Genomic DNA, 20,772 nt, shown 5'->3' with positions numbered 1-20,772 from the left:
GGGGTTGGACTAGATGACCTACAAGGTCCCTTCCAACTCTGATTATCTGTTATCTGTTACCAATACCAACAGCTCCCCCAAAACATTTAATCATACAGGGTGAGACACATGAAATCAAGAAAATCCTCTATTCCAGATTACACCAAGGAAGATTACAATACTTAGTATTGTGGAAGGGTTACCCTGTATCAGATGCAACTTGGGTTAAAAGTTGGGGTGTACATGCTGATAGATTAGTCAACCAATTTCATGAGGAATTCCCCGACAAACCAAAGGGTCCTCTTGGAGAGGAGGGGAGAGGGTTAAGGACATTGCATTAACCCCTGGTTGTGTTTTGTTTATTATTTCTTTTAGGAGGTGAACTTTTCAAGGGGGGACGCCTGTCAGCTTTGGAATCCTGATTCATTGCTGCCACATATTGCTTTAGTAGGTGGGGGGGTGATTTTAATTGAGTAGCTTTACATAGACAAAATAGAACTCTTTTGTTAGTTCAAGGTCATTAAGTGTGGCGCAGGAACAAAAAGGAATTTATTTTGGGATTGGCTCATGTGATGTGATGATGAGAGAAAAGAGGATGGTTTGTAGTTTGGGACATTGTGGAAAGCTGGGAGATTTTTAGTTTCGGAATTACACAGATGTGCCAGGTGCTATTCTAATAAAGGTACTTTTGAGATGATGTTTGTCTCAGAGTTACTGACTGGAATGGAGGTTCCCTGGAATGCTGACAAGCAATGCAGACTTAGTAAACAGTTTGACTGTGTTGAGAGAATTATTTGTTTAGCAGAGTGATGGCATTCAGAAAAAAACTGTCCTTGTGTCTAGTTGTTCTGGTGTGCAGTACTCTATAACGTCGTTACTTTTGTTTTCCACATATCTGAACTATTCACTGTTCAACCTTCATTGTTGAACTCTGGATGGTGTACAATAGAACATTACAATATAAAACAGTATATATGAAAGTTAAAAATTAAAAGGAGACAAGAATGAGTGAATGCTATTAAAATTAGTTAAGAGGCAAAAGGAGGGTTTTCAGGGTATCAACCAGCCCCATGGCTGCATAATTCTCTGAGCTCTCCACACAGATCAACAGACCCATGTTTTAAATCCTCTGTCAACCCTGAAGTTGAAGCCATTTTGACATCCTTTTCAGAAGACCAGAGGCTGCTTCAACTTTGGGGAAAATGGCAGAGAAGGCTCTCTTTCTAGACCCCACCAGTCAGAGTCTTTAACTGATGGAGTCGGTAATATACCTTTCCTCCCTGGCTGGGCGGGATGGACTGGTGTAATGGGATGAAGATAATATTGCAGTTGTTAAGTAGTTATCATTTTAATCACATTAATTTTAGATTTTTTTTAAATAAACACTTGAACTATTATTGTTTTGTACCTAGGAGAGTCCAGAGATATTTCATAAGAGTCCTCCACCAGTGGTGGGATTCAAAAATTTTTACTACCAGTTCTGTGGGTGTGGCTTGGTGGGTGTGGCATGGTTTGGTGAGCATGGCTTGGTGGGCGTGGCAGGGGAAGGATACTGTATAATCTCCATACCTACCTCACTCCTGGGGAAACGTTACCACAAATCCCCATTCCCTCCCCACCCCACTAACCTGCTTTCCAGCTCCATTCTCTTGTGCAGTGCAACAAAAGAAGATCCAGCCAATTGGCTGGGGCTCAGGAGGCAAAGGATAGATGGGACGGGGCCAGTCAGAGGTGGTATTTGCTGGTTCTCTAAACCAGCGGTCGGCAACTGGTGGGCCGTAAGAAAATTTTGGTGGGCCGCAGAGGAATCTCACCCCCCAGAGCACCCCCACAAAACAATTAATCCAGGTTGTGCAGAAACACAAGTCTGCACCACTCACATGGTCTGCAGGAACCCTCCCCGCCCACTCACTCCTTACCTGGTAAACTTGCCTGCTAAATTGCTATTTTTCCTTTTTCCGACCATCATCTGTTCTGCTGTGCTGGGAGATTTAGATAAGCTAGGAAGCAGGAAATGGTTGGATTTCTTGCTTTCTAGCTAGTCTTTAGATCTTCGGCTCAGCACAGCCGAACCTCCCTTAGGACTGAAGGTTTGCTTTTTGCAAGCAAATTCAGTGCAGACTCATGGCAAGCAAATTTGAGAGACTGAGCTAGCTGATGGCAGATAGATAGATCACCGAATGATTCTGTGAGCAACTCAATCTGCCTGCTTTGCCTGATTTTGGGTAAAAGTTGCTCTTTTTTTAAATAAAAAAAATCAATATTTACATGCATGGTGTGTTGTGAGTTAATTTTGTGAGTTTGCTTGCAAGCAAATTTTATGTGACAGACTGAGCTAGCCAATGGCAGATAGATAGATCTCTGAATGAATCTTTGATTCTGTGAGCAATTCATTCTGCCTGCCTGCTTTGCCTGGTTTTGGGTAAAAGTTGCTCTTTTTAATAAAAAATTCAATATTTATATAAATATTTATAATATTTACATACAAGCCATGCCCAGCCAGTGACATGACCACCAAGCCACACCCACAAATTAGGCCATACCCACAGAACTGGTTAGTGATCCCTGGGATCTAAAATTATGAGTTTGGTGGTCCCTGAGGTCCAAAAGGTTGGCGACCTCTGTTCTAAACTACTCAAAATTTCTGCTACCGGTTCTTCGAACTATTCAAAATTTCCACTACTCGTTCTCCAGAACTGATCAGAACCTGCTGAATAACACCTCTGCCCTCCACTCTTCTGGTTGCAACAGAATACCTTATGCCACCAGACTTGAAATTTTGTGCTTAGGCAACTTAGAATTATGACACCTTTGGTCTGACCTAAGCGTAGTACACAAAATTATCTGCTACAAGGTCCTACCCATCAATGAATACTTCAGCTTCAACCACAACAACACATGAGCACACAATAGATATAAACTCAGGGTAAACTGCAGAAAACTCAATTGCAGGAAATACGACTTCAGCAACAGAGTTGTCAATGCCTGGTGTGGTCTCTTCCCCAAACCCCCAAAACTTTAACCTTAGACTGTCTACTGTTGACCTCACCCCATTCCTAAGAGGTCTGTAAGGGGTGTGCATAAGAGCACTAATGTGCCTACCGTCCCTGTCCTAATGTCCCCTGTTATTCGTACCCATTTCATGTACTCATAATCATGTTCCTAATTTTATGTGTTATCTAAAACATGCTTGACAAAAAAAATAAAAATATTAAAGAAATTAAATAAACAAAAGTGTTGCATTTACTCAAATCACAGCATGGTGCATTGTTTCCACTTAGCTATACAATCCACGCAGTTATAGTACTGAGCCTCAAGTAGAGGATGGAGACCTATAATGGAAAAGGTAATACCTGCCATGGTTGCAATTTATGAACTTCCATCCTGTCTCTATCCTTCCTCCTCATCTTCTCACTTCTGGAAGAGTATGCAGTATTTAATGCCTGTGCTGCAGCCCAGACAGAGTGGTAAATTTGGTAGTTGTCTAGAAATAAGTTTCTTTCCTTCGCCTCCTTGGACATCTGGATCTTCAGCTTCTCTTTCTCAGTGCACCTCATCCTACCTTTTTTGGAGAAGGGATGCTTTGAATATGAACAATGAAACGTTATCTCTAAAAATTTCCTAATAAATGGATAAAATAAGTGGAAATCATCCTGGTTTGCCCACTTTTTCTGGTGGGTGAAGAAGGAAAAATAAACAGAAGTGTATATATCTTGTGGACTGTATTTCAAATCGAGCATAAAATCCCAGCTAGCTGTCGTGATCCAGACTCCACCATAAGTGTAGGCTTTCACAGTGCTAAATATTTCCTGCATAATGAATATTCCATGTATGAAGGAACCTTGTTCTCCAAAATAAACAAAGACATTGACTTGGGTCCATTTGTAGAATTGTTTTAAATTAATAGCTGTACCGATGGCAATCACAGAGAAGGTTTGGGACAAAACCACACAAATTTCATTCCTTGTGAGCAGGATTGTTAAAGTCCTCATGAAAGTTTCTCCGTCGTCATTGTCTGGAGCCAGGAGCCCAATTAAAATCCATCTGAAATGATGGAGGAGCTTCACAATCCCCGAGTACTGGGTTCCTTCTGAAGGGACCGTTCGATAGAAAAAGGGGAACTGAGTTTTATCACTTAGCGCATGTGAAGCAAAAGTATAACTGATCTGAAAAGAAAAGGAAGGTGTTAAGGGTCACTGTTTCATCAGATCAAGGCCTCTACTCATTGTAGAATATCTTATACCACCAGACTTGAAATTCTAGACCTAGAAACCTTGAATTACACCGTCTTCGGTCTGATCTAAGTGTGGTATATAAAATCATACATTGCAATGACTTACCTGTCAATGAATAATTCAGCTTCAACCATAACAACACAAGAGTATACAATAGATACAAACTCAAGGTTAACTGCACTAAACTTGATTGCAGGAAATACGACTTCAGCCACAGAGTGGTCAATGTCTGGAATACTCTACCTGACTCTGTGGTTTCTTCCCCAAACCCCAAAAAAATTAACCTTAGACTGTCTACTATTGACCTCACCCCTTTCCTAAGAGGTCTGTAGGGGGTATGCATAAGCGCACCAACGTGCCTACCATCCCTGTCCTATTGTTTCTTTTATTTTTCTTATATGTATCCATTTCATGTATTCATAACTATTGTCATGCCCCTAGTGGAGACTGACTTTGAGGAAGAGGAGGAACAGCCAACAGGAAGTGGGAGTGTGGCTCCAGAGGTAGTGGAGGGGGCTGGGGAAGGGCAGAGGTTGGCTGAGCAATCAGAGGAGGATCCAGGCCCATCCCCTATCCATCCTAGGTAACGCAGGGAGGAGAAGATCAGGGAAAAGCAAGGTCTACTCAGGAGATTACCATGATCCTCCTTGTGGCTTGCAGCTGGGAGCTATGTATATAAGTTTGTAACTACATAGTCAGAATTGCTGGAGTCAATGTTTAATGTTTTATTTGAAAGAGGTTTATCTTTGCTGGCGTTCTTCCCATGAACTCTCCTCAGTTATCTTCCTGGAATGTATGATTAATTATCTTGGCTTGCTTTGGAACTCTCATCAATGCGGTTTGTTTTGATTTTCTTTTTGCCTCATTATTTACTTTTGTGACTTTAAACTGTGCCTAATAAAGCAGTGAAGTTAAGTTGGGCATTACCGGACTTTAATGTATGTTTTGGGTTTTGGGTTATTTTGAGAGACTACAGGTCATCACATTTTGACTCCAGCCACCCCTTCAACTTATTTTTGCTTTTTGTGGGGTGACCATGGATCAGCTCAGAGCAGACATTGCCCAGTTAAGCCAGCAAGTGGTTCTTCTGACTGCACAGGTGGCACAAATGCAAGCTGCCCGGCCACGCCGAAAAGGCCCAGTGGCAGTGCCAGATAAATTTGATGGTTCCCTGGCCCAATTTCCAGCATTTTTTGGGCAGTGCCAGCTTTACATGAGCCTTCGGTCAGAGAACTTTCCCACTGACCGGGATAAGGTGGGGTTTTTGATTAGTTTGTTGTCAGGCTCTGCAACACATTGGGCGATGCCTCTGTTGACCCAGCCCAACCAAGTGTTGGACAATTATGCCGAGTTTTGCCATCAGTTTCAGGCTATGTTTGAGGACCCTGTTCGAAGCCAAACAGCAAACAGACGTTTGAGAGTGTTGAAGCAGGGCCGTGGCTCACTCATGGATTATATTGCTAGTTTTCAGGTGGTTGCTCAGGATGTACAATGGAATGAGGCAGCACTGAGTGGATGAGTTGACCAGTGGATGAGTTGGCACACACTGAATGCCCTTGCACTCTTCAGGAGCTCATGCATCTGTACCTTCGTATCAATGCTAGACTTCAGCAGCGACGGGTGCAATGACAGACAGAGACCGTATCTGTTTCCAGCAAGACGGTGCCCTTGGTGGAAGTGCCTTTGAAGGAACCCATGAAGTTGGGGGCTGGCTGCCCTCGCCTGACTCAAGTAGAAAAGGATAGACGTCGTCGTGATGGTTTATGCCTCTATTGTGGCAATCGAGGCCATTTTGCAGCCAAGTGTCCTGTTAAGACATCCACAGCAGCGACGCCTGCGATGGTGGGAAACGAGCATTGCTCGGCCTATGGGGCTCTGTAGGTTGGGGTGTAAAGTCCTTAGGCCCCCCATCTTCACCAACCTTGCCATTCTCGCCACCTTTGACATCTCCACCACAATTGTTATTGGTGAAGCATCTTGTGCTGACAGCAAGTGTGTTCATGCCTGGTGTGGGAGTGGTGGAGATCCAAGCCTTGGTTGACTCAGGGGTCACAGCCAATTTCATGGATGCTCATTTTGTAGAGCAGTGGTTCATTCCTCAGCAACAGGTGTCCCCACCAATAATGGTAGAGACGATTGATGGTCAGCTCCTTTGTTCAGGATCTGTGGTTGCTGCAACCAAACGCCTTTGCATGCGTATTGGGCAGCATGTGGAGAAAACTGTGTTCTACGTTACCGCAGTGCCTCACTTTCCAGTAGTGCTGGGTTTGGAGTGGTTACAGGCCCATGATCCACAGATTGTCTGGTCGTCTGGAGCTGTGCAGTTCCTTGATAGGAAGTGCGCCAACCATTGCTTGCGCACCTGTGCAGGGAGTGTGGCTACGCCCATCTACCTGCGGAGTTGGTGGACTTTGCTGATGTGTTTGGGGAGGAGGTGGATCAGTTGCCTCTGCATCGGGCTTATGACTGTCCAATCGACTTTTTGCCCAATGCAAAATTGCCGGTGGGTTGGATATATTCCCTGTCGGAACCGGAGTGGGCCGCGACCTTCTCCCAGGAGTGGGGAGGGAATGGAGATTTTGCAGTATGCTTCCCCTGCCGTGCTCACCAAGCCACACCCACAGAACTGGTATTAAAAAAAATTGAATCCCACCACTGATATTAACTATCCAAATTGAGGGGTAAAATGTTGTTTTCCTTCTGGGAGAAAGGGTAGCCATCTTTTGCAAAAAAAAAAAAAAAAGGGCAGGGGCTTTTATATGGGAGCTGCTTCCCTTGTCACTTTGCCAATCTATAAGCCCTTATGCTGGAACCTCACTTTAGAGATCATTTCTTCACTAATGACTAAGATGTCTTGATTGACTACCTGCTAAAATAAAGCAAGAACATGGCACACACTTGGAACGTAAATCAGGAAGCCTGTAATTGTGAGGTCTGTCTGACAAGAGCACCAGCTGCCAATAATGCCAACACAGTTCTAGGCTGCATAAACAGAGGGACAGAATCAAGATCACGTGAAGTGTTAATATCACTTTATAATGCCTTGGTAAGGCCACACTGCATCCAGTTTTGGTCAGCACAATGTAAAAAAGATGTTGAGACTCTAGAAAGAGTGCAGAGAAGAGCAACAAAGATGATTAGGGGACTGGAGGCTATACATATGAAGAACGATTGCAGGAACTGGGTATGCCTAGTCTGATGTAAAGAAGGAGTGGGTGTGACATGATAGCAGTCTTCCAATATCTCAGGGGCTGCCACAAAGAAGAGGGAGTCAAGCTATTCTCCAAAGCACTTGAGGGCAGGATAAGAAGCAATGGTTGGAAACTAATCAAGGAGAGAGGCAACTCAGAACTAAGGAGAAATTTCCTGGCAGTTAGAACAATTAATCAGTGGAACAACTTGCCTTCAGAAGTTGTGAATGCTCCAACACTGGAAGTTTTTCAAAAGATGTTGGATAACCATTTGACTGAAGTGATGTAGGGATTCCTGCCTAGGCAGGGGGTTAGACTAGAAGACCTCCAAGGTCCCTTCCAACTCTGTTATTTTATTCTATTCTATTCTGTTCTATTCTATTCAAGACTGCTTATTCACAGGAAATAGACACATGTAAAGCTTGTAACAATTCTGAGAAGTTAGAAAGCTGATGAAAGTAACAAAGATTGCAGACCTCAGCTAGAAGTTAGGAATAGAATGGCCTGGAGCAAATAGAATGTGCATTATATAACTCCTGGAGCATTCATTAGCCAAGGCTGAGGAATAAGAACAGTTAGAGACCAACAGAACAAACTGTTAGATCATTACTAAAATGTTTATTAGATGCTATTTCTTATATCCCACTTGTCCCCCACTTCTCCTTTAGTGAAAATGTATAAAGCTTTCTTAATCCTTTGTTCTTGGTTCTTGGCATTTAGGCCAGGAGCCCTTTTCCTTGGAGTACTCCAATAAAAAGCAATCAAAAACCTGCACCTCATGTCTGGCATCTATCATTGGCCTCGGCACCAGGCTCAGACCTGAACTGGGGACAACAGTCTAGTTATCCAACCAACATTGAATTGAAATAACCATTAAGGGGTCAGGTTTTCTACCACCTCAAGAATGGCTGGATCATGCCTTGAAGATGTTATTATTAAAGGGGAAATTATCACCAATAGATTTCATGAGTCACCAATCAGCATTGAGATATTAGGCTGCTAACTTTTCACTCCTATTACAAATCTAGGTACAGTTCCATGTATACAAACACCTGTGGGATTTTGTAGGTACCCAACATGACTGAAATCTGAATAGAGATGTCCATGGCAGCCCCTTCAAGAATTGCCAGGATGTTTTTCTGCCTTCCACAGCTGTAGTTGGGCACGTTGGCCTCTCCAGTTGAAAGCAGGTCCATCAGAGCGTCTGAAGTCATTTTCACATCAAAATAGCTGTCCTGGATTGTGTAGCCCAATGTGATATTGGGTAAGAATTTTGGATCCTGGTTGATCTCTTGGACAGCAAAGAAGAAGGACAGGATTTTCCAATAAAATGGAGATATTTTCCTGCAAATATGATTACAACCCATCAACATCAACCACAGCAAGAAACAAGTCTATTTCATTGGTTTTTTTAACCTCATAAATCTTTGCAATGTATCAATACCTATTGAGTGCATAATAGTTGATGTAGACTACATCCACAATTCCATCTACCTTCTTTTCTACCTTCTCTTTTCTATCTACTGTCATTGGGAGATAGGAGTTTGATGTTATTTTAGGGTCAAGACATATTTTGACATTTTGGAACAGATTCTTATTTCTGATCTGCCAATTTCTGAATGCTGTGTGAAGTTTACTGAAAACTTTAAAATAGAAGAACCATGAAAAAAGTGGATATAATTCATTGACCAAGACATATTTTGAAGCAAATTCTTATTTCTAATCTGCTAATTACTGTATGCTGTGTGAAGTTTACAAAGCTACTGAAGACTTTAAAATAGAACAACCATGAAAAAAGTGGATATAACTCATTAATCAGGACAGGAAAAGAGATTAAGATACTTTTTTTCAAGTTTGCAAAGATGCAAGACCTAGTGAATGTATGAACAAGGAATGAGAGGTGACCAAGATTCACTTCCTAACCAATATTTGTTGGTTACTTCACAAACCATTCAATTCATATCCTTTTTTTAAAAAAAATAGAATTTAAAAAAAAAGCAGAACTCAAATTGCTGGTTCCTTTTTAAGCACTTTCTTCCCATTTGCACAACGTAAAAAAAATCATTAACAGGAGAATGAAGAGGGAAGGAAAAGGAAGGAAGCAAGGAAGCAAGGAAAAATAGAGTAGAGTAGAGTAGAGTAGAGTAGAGTAGAGTAGAGTAGTGTAGAGTAGAATAGAATAGAATAGAATAGAATAGAATAGAATAGAATAGAATAGAATAGAATAGAATAGAATAGAATAGAATAGAATAGAATAGAATATTGGCCAAGTGTGGTTGGACACACAAGGAATTTGTCTTTGGTGCATATGCTCTCAGTGTACATAAAAGAAAAGATACATTCATCAAGAGCCAAGAATTATAAGGTACAACTTTTAATAATAGTCAAAGGGTACAATAAGCAATCAAAACATACTAGGAAACAGTCAATATAAATTGTAAGGATACAAGTGACAAAGTTCATACAGTCACAAGTGGGAGGGAAGGGGTGGTAAGGAGTGATGAGAAGATTAATAGTAATAGTAGTGCAGACTTTGTAAATAGTTGGACAGTGTTGAAGGAATTATTTGTTTAGCAGAGTGATGGCTTTCGAGAAAAAACTGTCCTTGTGCCTAGTGTGCAGTGTTCTGGTGTGCAGTGCCCTATAGCATCATTTTGAGGGTACAAGTTGAAACAGTTTATGTCCGGGATGTGAAGGAAGGAAGGAAGGAAGGAAGGAAGGAAGGAAGGAAGGAAGGAAGGAAGGAAGGAAGGAAGGAAGGAAGGAAGGAAGGAAGGAAGGAAGGAAGGAAGGAAGGAAGGAAGGTTGTAATGAGAGGGAGGGAGGGTCTGGGGAAAGTTCTGCCTTAGGACTTGGCCACCACAGATGCCCCCAACACAAGTGCCCATGCCCACTCTGGCCCCCTGAGGTCAAACACAATCCTGATGCAGCCCTCAATGAAATCAAGTTTGACACCCCTGCTCTAGCTTGTCAACCAGCATTATAGCTCACAGCCACATTAGCTGCAGCCCATGAAATACATCTCCAGATGTGCTTCTAAAGAAAAAAATGAGCAGTAATTGGCCCATACAGAGAAGCCAGGACCAGGATGTTACCAACATGACAGAAATCAGATAAGTTGGAACACCCCATAGTCTTACTCAGAAACCATAGCAGAGGGAGTCCTGAGGAAATTATGTTGTTGAACAAGAGTCTTCATTCCACAGATCATCCCACTAATGAGAAGGTCTCCTGGCTTGCCATAAATCGATGGCTGTTCTCCATCCCGCCCCAGAGTCAGAGGGCAGGAGGTCTTCCACCTCTTGGAGGCTGTGCAAGGCGGGAACAGGATCAGCAGAAATAACAGAAGAGGCTCGTTCTTTCTATGCCTGCACCATTTCCTGCCAAGGGACTGCATTTGTTATACTGTTAGCAGAATGTCTTTCAAGCATGAACTTGCAATAGCTTCTGTAGTGTAGATGGAGCTCAATCAAAGGTTAACATCTGAGAGGATAAGACCATGTTTATCTGCACAGCATCTGCCCCACCCAAAACTTCACCCAAGGTGTTTATGCAAGCCTGGATGTTGGATTATCTCATCTTGCTCTTCAGCTGTTGGGAAGGAAAATCCCAAGTGATGTGACACCCACGTGAAACAAGGGATAGCAGTGATTTTGAAAATTATAAGGGGAAGAAACACCACTGTTGTAACTTCCTCAAGAGTGTCCTTTCCAAAGTGCTCCATTGAGAAAGGAAGTTTGAAAAAACACCACCAAGACCAATTTAAAAAAAAAAAAAAAAAGCTCAGCCCGCTTGAGGGAATCCCAAATAAAAACTGTATCATCTGTGGAAGGAAAAAGATTAGAACAGAATAGAATAACAGAGTTGGGACCTTGGAGGTCTTCTAGTCCAACCCCCTGCTTAGGCAGGAAACCCTACACCACTTCAGACAAATGGTTATCCAACATCTTTTTTAAAACGTCCACTGTTGGAGTATTCACAACTTCTGGAGGCAAGTTGTTCCACTGATTAATTGTTCTGTCAGGAAATTTCTCCTTAGTTCTAAGTTGCTTCTCTCCTTGATTAGTTTCCACCATTGCTTCCTGTCCTGCCTTCAGGTGCTTTGGAGAATAGCTTGACTCCCTCTTCTTTGTGGCAGCCCCTGAGATATTGGAACACTGCTATCGTGTCTCCCCTAGATCCTCCTTTTCATTAAACTAGACATACCCAGTTCCTGCAAGTGTTTTCCGTATGTTTCAGCCTCCAGTCCCCTAATCATCTTTGTTGCTCTTCTCTGCACTCTTTCTAGAGTCTCAACATCTTTTTTACATCATGGCTGATGAAGAGAGCTACTCAGTCTTTGGCAAGATTGCAGAGAAATAAATGCTCTGTCTTACATATTGGCAAAAAAAATCAGAAAATAAAATACAAGCTGAATAGTCAAGATCTTGTTGATGACCCAAGCTCTGTAAAGGACCTTGGAATACTCACCTCTAATGATCTAAGTGCTAGAGCACACTGCAACTACATAGCCAAAAAGGCATTAAGAGTTGTTAACCTAATCCTACGTAGCTTTTTCTCTGGTAATATCACACTACTAACCAGAGCATACAAAACATTTGCTAGACCAATACTCGAATACAGTTCATCAGTCTGGAACCCACACTACGTATCTGATATTAGCACAATTGAGAAAGTCCAGAAATATTTCACAAGAAGAGTTCTCCACTCCTCTACTCGCTGTAGAATACCTTATGCCACCAGACTTGAAATTCTAGAACTAGAAAACCTTGAATTACGCCGTCTTCGGTCTGACTTAAGCATGGTATACAAAATCATACATTGCAATGTCCTACCTGTCAATGAATACTTCAGCTTCAACCATAACAACACAAGAGCACACAATAGATACAAACTCAAAGTAAACCGCACCAAACTTGATTGCAGGAAATACGACTTCAGCAATAGAGTGGTCAATGTCTGGAATACTCTACCCGACTCTGTAGTTTCTTCCCCAAACCCCAAAAACTTTAACCTTAGACTGTCTACTATTGACCTCACCCCTTTCCTAAGAGGTCTGTAGGGGCGTGCATAAGCGCACCAACGTGCCTACCGTCCCTGTCCTATTGTTTCTCTTATTCTTTTATTTTTCTTATATGTAACCATTTCATGTATTCACAACTATGTATACATTTATACTTATTATCTTGTAAACAATTGGCAAATCAAATAAATAAATAAATAAATAAATAAATAAGAAGCAAGGGCAGGAATGGAAGAGAGAAGAAATGCAAAGAATCAAGTCATAGAAGTTGAATTAGCTGGTCACTTACCTCATAAATGACACATTTGCCCAGATGAACTAACCTGTGGGAAGGAGTCTGTGAAATCAGTCAGAGACTCCATCTTAATGAGTCCACTTTAATCTATGGGACAAAATTCCTACTATAGTTTCCAAGACTGAATTGACTCCACGTAGTCTTCAAAAGACCTTCCTAAAAATCTAGATAGATCCTGCTTCCTTGGTTTTCCCTCTATATAGCAATAGCACTTGGACTTATATACCACTTTACAGCCAGGGCTGCAATTCAACCGGTGTAACAACCAGTTCGGTGAGCATGCACTTTGCACGCACATGCACCAAATACTCTGCGCTTCATGTGTTCACAGAGCGTTTGTTACTGAGCTTCTCCTGCAATCCCTGTGTTAAACAGCTGGTGCATGGCAATCCGCTGTGCCGTGCAAATCAGCTGAGCTTGAAAAATAGGATATAAACCCGAGTGGATGGGTGGGCCCAACAGCTGATCGTCAGAGCAAACCAAACCAGTTCACTCCCAGATGATCCTTGGAGCTACCCATTTGCCCAAACCGGACCGAACTGGTAGAATCCCACCCCTGTTTACAGCCCTCTCTAAGAGGTTTACAGAGTCTGCATACTGCTCCCAACAATTTGGGTCCTCATTTTACCTACCTCAGAGGGATGAAAGGATGAGTCAACCTTGAGCCTGGTGAGATTGGAACTGCCAAATTGCAGGCAACCGGCTGTCAGCAGAAGTCACCTGCAGTACAGCACTCTAACTACTGTACCACCACGGCTCAATAGTGTTTAATGTCATTCTTGGAAATTCCTTGCTCCCTGCTCCCTTACAAGAGAGGAAACCTGTGTTTGTGTTCTGGGTATAGACCATGGATTCCGACTGAGAATGAACTTAGTTGACAGCAGAACATATTGATAGTTACACACATACAATATTGGTCAATATTGATACAAAACAGGAAATTTGTCCAAGACCAATTTAAACTTTATTATACTCAGTTATGTGCCAGGGAAACCAAATGAATTTCCACTAAACTTATATCCTATGTTTTGACTGTTGATGTCTACTCTTCTACCATTCCTCCACTCAATCTCTCACAGTCTTCTTCATCAAGACAGCTTATATTTTACCAGCAATTGTGAAGCATAGTGTCAGAGTGTTTGCAGCGTGTGACTACTATTATGAGACAACCCAGGAGCAAAACACAGCACATAGAGGCTTAGACATTTAACAGTGGTTTATATACAAGATCTATACAGAAATATACATGATAGGCAAGTACCTGGCAAGTAATCAATTTTCTTATCTCTGTACGGAGAACTCTACAATGGATACAGGATGCATTATCCTTTAGAGGAAATCTCAGTTCTTACTAATTTTAATTCATATCATAATTCATACCATAATAATCAATTATAACATATCATTGCTATTATATTATACTTCAGTTTCCTACTTTTCTATCTAACCATTGATAAAACAAATCCCATATCTTAAAATATTCTTTTTCTTCTTGCTCTCTAATTGCTAATGTTAATCTACTCATTTCTACACATTCCATTATTTTCTTAATCACCTCCTTCTCTATCAGAATTTTCTCATTTTTGCAATTTTGAGCAAATACAATTCTAGCTGCAGTTAAAACATTAATCATAAAATATGTCAATTCTCTGTTGTAACCTTCAGGTAAAATTCCCAATAAAAATATCTCTAGTTTTAAATCTATATGCTGTTTTGTCACTTTTTCCAGCCATGTGTGTATTTTAGTCCAGTATATTTTAGCTTCTACACATATCCACCACATATGGTAATATGATCCAGGTGTTTGATGGCATTTCCAACACTTCACCGATTTATCCTTGAACGTCTTCGCTATTCTTGCTGGGGGTAAATGCTGCAGGTGGCTTTTCTTGGCTGTCCAATGAAAAGAAGAGGAAAGGAAGGAAAGCAGGAGGGAGATGAAAAGGATTTAGGAGAAATCCCTGTTGTTGGCCTTCACTATGGGGGTTTCTCGATGTTTAGTGAAAATTCAAAAGACCAAGAATGCATATGAAAAAATGAAGAAGATCAAGGAAGCCTGGATGATGCCCAACTCTTCATCATAGGACAGAAAGATTGCAATTTTAGAGCCATATTGAACTCTTTCCTTGGGAGGATATGGATCTCTGATGTTTCCTAACATCTGAAAAAATTACTGGGGGAGTTCATTCAGAGCCTTGGAGCTGGATTTCATTGGCATATGGCTAATATCCAGCTCTACTGCCCTTACCTACATTTGAGAACAAACCATAGAGAGAAAGTGATGAGGTTCAAACTGACTTAGATTTCCATATCCATACCACCTTAGGCAACAGGGCCTCGTCTTTTAGAATAGAATAGAGCTGGAAGGGACCTTGTAGGTCTTCTAGTCCACCCCCTCCTCAAGCAGAAGAAACTATACTATTTCTGATAAGTGACTGTCTAGTGTCTTCTTAAAAATTCCAGTGATGGAACACCCATGATTTCTGAAGGCAACCTGTTCCACTTATTAATTGACCTCACTGTTAATTCCAGATTGCTTCTCTCCTTGCTTAGTTTCCTCCATTGTTTCTTGTACTGCCTCTGGTGTTTTGGAGAATAATTTGACCCCCTGTTCTTTGTGACAGCCTCGCAAATACTAAAATACTGCTATCATGTCACCCCTAATTCTTCTTTTGTTTAGACTGGCCTAACACAACTCCTGCAGCTGTTCTTCATATGTTTTAGTCTCCAGGCCTTTGACATTATATTTGTCTGTGAAACATGGCTCAATGCATCTCTCCCTGACTCCATTACCACAGTAAGAGACTATCATGTTTACCGATCAGATCGTGAAATTCGTAGAGGAGGTGGTGTTGCTATCTTCTATAAAAAGTCCTTACATCTAAAAAATATCCAAGTTACCCAGGAGCTTGCTCTTCCTGAGACCATCATCTGTGAACTATCCTTAAATATCACAATTCGATTCTTACTATGTTACAGAGCACCTGATTATGACATCGAACATGTAAACAAGCTAAATACATTACTAACATGGGCTGCATCCTGCCCATACCCTTTTATCTTTCTTGGCGATTTCAATCTACCTCATATTGACTGGACCCTAAATGATTGTACAACTGAAATCATACACACAACCTTCTACAATGCTATTACAAATCTGGGACTGGAACAACTAGTAACCAACAACACTAGACTAAACAACTGCCTCGATCTCATCTTCTGCAATAGTTTGAATTTAATTTACGGAATACAAACTAAAGAACCCTTTTCAGCAGTGACCACAATATGATTGACTTTTGTCTCAACATACGCCCACACAAAAATCACCACAATGATGTAATCCCCAATTGTAACTTCAAAAAGGCAACTATGATCTTATAGACAACGATCTCTCATCCCTTGATTGGCAATCTCTATTCACTGGATGCAATACTGTTGAAGACCATTACAACATATTTTTACTTGAAGTCAAAAGAGTCATCAAACTATATGTACCAACAACAACTCCCAAAACAAAACAAAAAAGCAGATTACCCATAACAATAAGGAAACTTCAATCCAAAAGAGATCACTCTGGCGGAAAAACAAATCTGGTCACGTTGCCAATTTCAAAAGCCGATACAAAATTTTTTGCCACCAGATAAAGACCGAATGCATCAATTATCACATTAAACAAGAGGAAAACCTTCTAAGCACCAATTCCACCCGTGCTTTTTACAATTTTGTAAACAACAACCTAAAAGACTCAAGGTCTATCCCACCCTTGATAGGACCTGATGGTAAAGACTGCAACGACGACACCATTAAAGCCAACATCTTTAACACATTCTTCGGCTCAGTATTTGTAAACAGCAATGGATCATGCCCAGTATTTCCTAGCCGTACCACAGATAACAACAATGATCTAATACATATCGATTTCACAGAAGACAATGTTGAAAAAGCACTACGCAATCTAAAACCAGCTCTATCTATTGGACCGGATGGAATATGTGCCTACTTCTTAAAAAAGCTATCCACTGCCATAGCCAAACCTCTAAGCATAATCTTTGAAAAATCTTTCAGGACCAGCTCCTTGCCTAACCTATGGTCACAGTCATCCCCATCTTCAAAAAGGCAGACCCAAGCCTAGTTGAAAATTACAGACCAATCTCCTTATGCTGCGTCACCTGTAAAGTCATGGAATCAATTATTAACCAATCCATCATCCTCCACTTAGAGACAAACAACCTACTCTCCAATAAACAATTTGGTTTCAGAAAAAAACTATCCTGTAATCTGCAACTCTTACACTGCAAAAACATATGGGCGACACAACTCGACCAGGGCAAAGCAATAGACGCAATCTACATAGACTTCTGTAAAGCCTTTGATTCAGTGGTACACGACAAACTACTCCTAAAAATAAAATCCTATGGTATCTCTGGACAACTGAATAACTGGATAGAAGCATTCCTGGCAAACAGACAACAAATGGTCAAAATTGGGAGCGTCCTATCAAATTCTGTACCTGTCAATAGTGGTGTCCCCCAAGGCAGTGTTCTAGGACCAACTCTCTTCATACTCTCTTCATACTCTACATAAATGACCTCTGTGATCATATTAAGAGCAATTGCGTTCTTTTCGCTGATGATGTAAAGCTGTTCAATACCACAGACAATACTGCTACCCTACAAAAAGATCTTGACTATGTATCAGAATGGTCAAACAAATGGCAACTTCAAATCTCAACAAATAAATGCTCTGTCTTACATATTGGCAAAAAAAATTCAGAAAATAAAATACAAGCTGAATAGTCAAGATCTTGTTGATGACCCAAGCTCTGTAAAGGACCTTGGAATACTCACCTCTAATGATCTAAGTGCTAGAGGCCACTGCAACTACATAGCCAAAAGGCATTAAGAGTTGTTAACCTAATCCTACGTAGCTTTTCTCTGGTAATATCACACTACTAACCAGAGCATACAAAACATTTGCTAGACCAATACTCGAATACAGTTCATCAGTCTGGAACCCACATTACGTATCTGATATTAGCACAATTGAGAAAGTCCAGAAATATTTCACAAGAAGAGTTCTCCACTCCTCTACTCATTGTAGAATACCTTATGCCACCAGACTTGAAATTCTAGAACTAGAAAACCTTGAATTACGCCGTCTTCGGTCTGATTTAAGCATGGTATATAAAATCATACATTGCAATGTCCTACCTGTCAATGAATACTTCAGCTTCAACCATAACAACACAAGAGCACACAATAGATACAAACTCAAAGTTAACCGCACCAAACTTGATTGCAGGAAATACGACTTCAGCAATAGAGTGGTCAATGTCTGGAATACTCTACCCGACTCTGTAGTTTCTTCCCCAAACCCCAAAACTTTAACCTTAGACTGTCTACTATTGACCTCACCCCTTTCCTAAGAGGTCTGTAGGGCGATGCATAAGCGCACCAACATGCCTACCGTCCCTGTCCTATTGTTTCTCTTATTCTTCTTTTATTTTTCTTATATGTACCCATTTCATGTATTCACAACTATGTATACACTTATACTTATTATCTTGTAAACAATTGGCAAATCAAATAAATAAATAAAATAAAATAAATAAATAAGTTTCTCTCCTCAGAGTCTTCGTACGCTCTATCCTACATTAATATAATTACATCATTGCAATTCTGCGGTTACATGTTGCATGACAACTATTATATGACATCAGTGGAAGTTTTAAAAAGAGATTGGATAACCATTTGTCTGAAATAGAATAGAATAGAATAACAGAGTTGGAAGGGACCTTGGAGGTCTTCTAGTCCAACCCCCTACTTAGGCAGGAAACCCTACACCAATTCAGACAAATGGTTATCCAATCTCTTCTTAAAAACATCCAGTGTTGGAGCATTCACAACTTCTGGAGGTATGGTGTAGGGTTTCCTGCCGAAGCAGGGGGTTCAACTAGAACAGTGGTCCCCAACCTTTTTTGTACCAGGGACCAGTTTCAAGCAGAAACATTTTTCAAGGACCGGGGGGAGAAATCCGAGTTTGGTAGTTTGCTTGCAGACGTTTCATTACCTGACTAGATAACATCTGATGTTGTTACCTAGTCGGGTAATAAAACGTCTGCCAGCAAACCTGCCAAGTTCAGGAGCGCCTCGGCCCTGCCTCCCTCAGCCCCATCCCTCAGGTGTCTCCCTCCTCCCTCCCTCAGGTGTCTGCCTCGTTCCTCTCTCAGTCACTCTATTGCTCCTCCAGCAGCCCAAGAAGCCGGGGGGGTGGCTTTTCCTGTCGCCACAGCTTCCCCGAAGCGCCCGTTTCACCCCCACCCCGCCCGCCCGCCCGCTCGCGGTTCAATCCACAGTGCTCCGTTCTACCTGCCTGCCTGAAAACCTTTTTTGTCTGAAAACTGACGGCGGTAGCCCGGCTAAACCAAAGTAATCCCCACATCAGATAGGGAATATGGGAAGTTGTAGCTCAAGGGCAATGGAAGAGACCCCCTTAGATAAATTACTTGAGGCTTGGGACGAAAGGCTAGTGCCTGTCCTGCCTGGAATGAATAAAAAAGATGCAAAAAGAATTTGCAAAAAAAAATGGGCTTTATTGCAAGATGACACGGGTAGACAAATTTGGCCTGATAGCGGTACTTTAGATTATAAAACCCTGAAAGCACTTAGAACATGCATTAAGCCCAGTCAAATATCCTATTGGTACTGCTGGGCTGAAATTGTTAGGACCAAAGACCTGACCGAGAAAAAAATAATAATAAAGAAAAGCCTGAAACCCATTTCAGGGAAGGGAATACTGAGGCATGGATTATGGCTCCCCTTTTAAGCAAGCCAGTGCCAGGCAGAAATAGGGGACAACTAGAATATGTTTTTACCCACACACCCTTCTCTGCCACTGACCTAGTCATCTGAAAAAAGGATACCCCAGCTTTCAGGGCTGATCCTCAAACAGTTATTAAAACCCTGAAATCTATCATAGACAGCCATAATACATCCTGGGGTAACATGACTCAGCTGTTACAAGTCTTTCTAATGAAAGACGAACTATTAAAACTGTTTGAAAAAAACAAAAACAGACCAAATAGCCAAACCACCAACTATCCCTGGTCAGGCAGCCCCAGCCCACATCGCATGGCCAGTACATCATCCTGACCGGGACTATAATGATACCAATCAATGGGATGAACACTAGAGCAAAAGATAATTTACTAGAAGCTCTAGAGGAAATAAGAAAAAAGAAAAAAACCCTTTAAACTAGTCTGAATTTAAAAACAACAACAACAACAACAACAACAACAACAACAACAACAACAACAACAACAACAACAACACAAAGGGAAAAGGAAAACCCTGATGCCTTTTGGGTCCGCCTGACAGAAGCACCTATTACATATGCCCACCTAGACCTTAGCTGCCTGAAGGACCAAAGTTTTAGCTTCAGCCTTCGTGGATCAGTCCACCTTAGATATTAAAGAACATTTCCACCGCTTTGTCTCTAACTGGCCAACCTTAGACATAGCAGAGTTGCGCAGGATTGCTAACTTTGTCTATGATCAAAGAGACAAGCTGAAAGAGGAAGAGAAAGATAGAAAGAGATGAATAGAAAGACAGGAAGACTTAAAAATGTTTGCTGTAATGAAACATGATGCCAGACAAACGCCAGGTTAAAACCCCCTATAATTCAAAGAAATGCTGGCATTGCGATAAAGCAGGATAGTCACAAGGCAAATATCAGCATTGTTATAGGTGCAGACAGGAAGGTCATTTCAGCAGGCAATGTAGGCAACACCCCTCTTGCAACCGGTATCACCCACCACCTAGGAACATGAGGCCAGCCAATAATCCAGTCCATTACATTGAGCAACAAAGTTTCAGTCACCAGGCACCACGCAGCGCTCCCTTTCCTCCAATAAATAATAACAATAGACATCAATGGGAGCAAAGAAGAGAACATGATTTACCCCTTTCTTGACTAGAGCATGACAATGAAAGCACTGAATTCATGGCTACCTTTAATGGGCTGGCTATCCCCCTAGAAAATGGCCCAGAA

General features: G+C 41.4%; 1 protein-coding gene and 1 long non-coding RNA gene across 2 annotated transcripts in view; both read right to left on the bottom strand.

Moving 5' to 3' along the window:
* Positions 1-3,627: 3,627 nt before the first annotated feature.
* On the bottom strand, positions 3,628-8,935 carry LOC148131909 (vomeronasal type-2 receptor 26-like). Its single transcript, XM_087958866.1, has 4 exons — positions 8,850-8,935; positions 8,458-8,749; positions 3,893-4,145; positions 3,628-3,650 (listed from the first exon to the last, which is right to left on the bottom strand). Exons 1-4 carry the CDS (start codon positions 8,933-8,935, stop codon positions 3,628-3,630), a joined length of 654 nt encoding a protein of 217 aa, XP_087814992.1.
* A 4,986-nt stretch (positions 8,936-13,921) lies between these two features.
* The window catches only part of LOC148131908 (uncharacterized), a 42,396-nt gene continuing 35,545 nt past the window's right edge, over positions 13,922-20,772 (bottom strand). Inside the window, exon 3 of the long non-coding RNA XR_015747196.1 lies at positions 13,922-14,616. This is a non-coding gene — a long non-coding RNA (uncharacterized LOC148131908). The remainder of the gene's footprint in view (positions 14,617-20,772) is intronic.

The sequence above is a fragment of the Notechis scutatus genome, chromosome 2, assembly GCF_049901735.1.
Source record: "Notechis scutatus isolate UNSWTSFEM ecotype Mainland chromosome 2, rNotScu1.2, whole genome shotgun sequence".
Lineage (NCBI taxonomy): Eukaryota > Metazoa > Chordata > Lepidosauria > Squamata > Elapidae > Notechis > Notechis scutatus.
The sequence above is the reverse complement of the archived record's forward strand: the minus strand, read 5'-3'. Positions and strand labels throughout refer to the sequence as shown.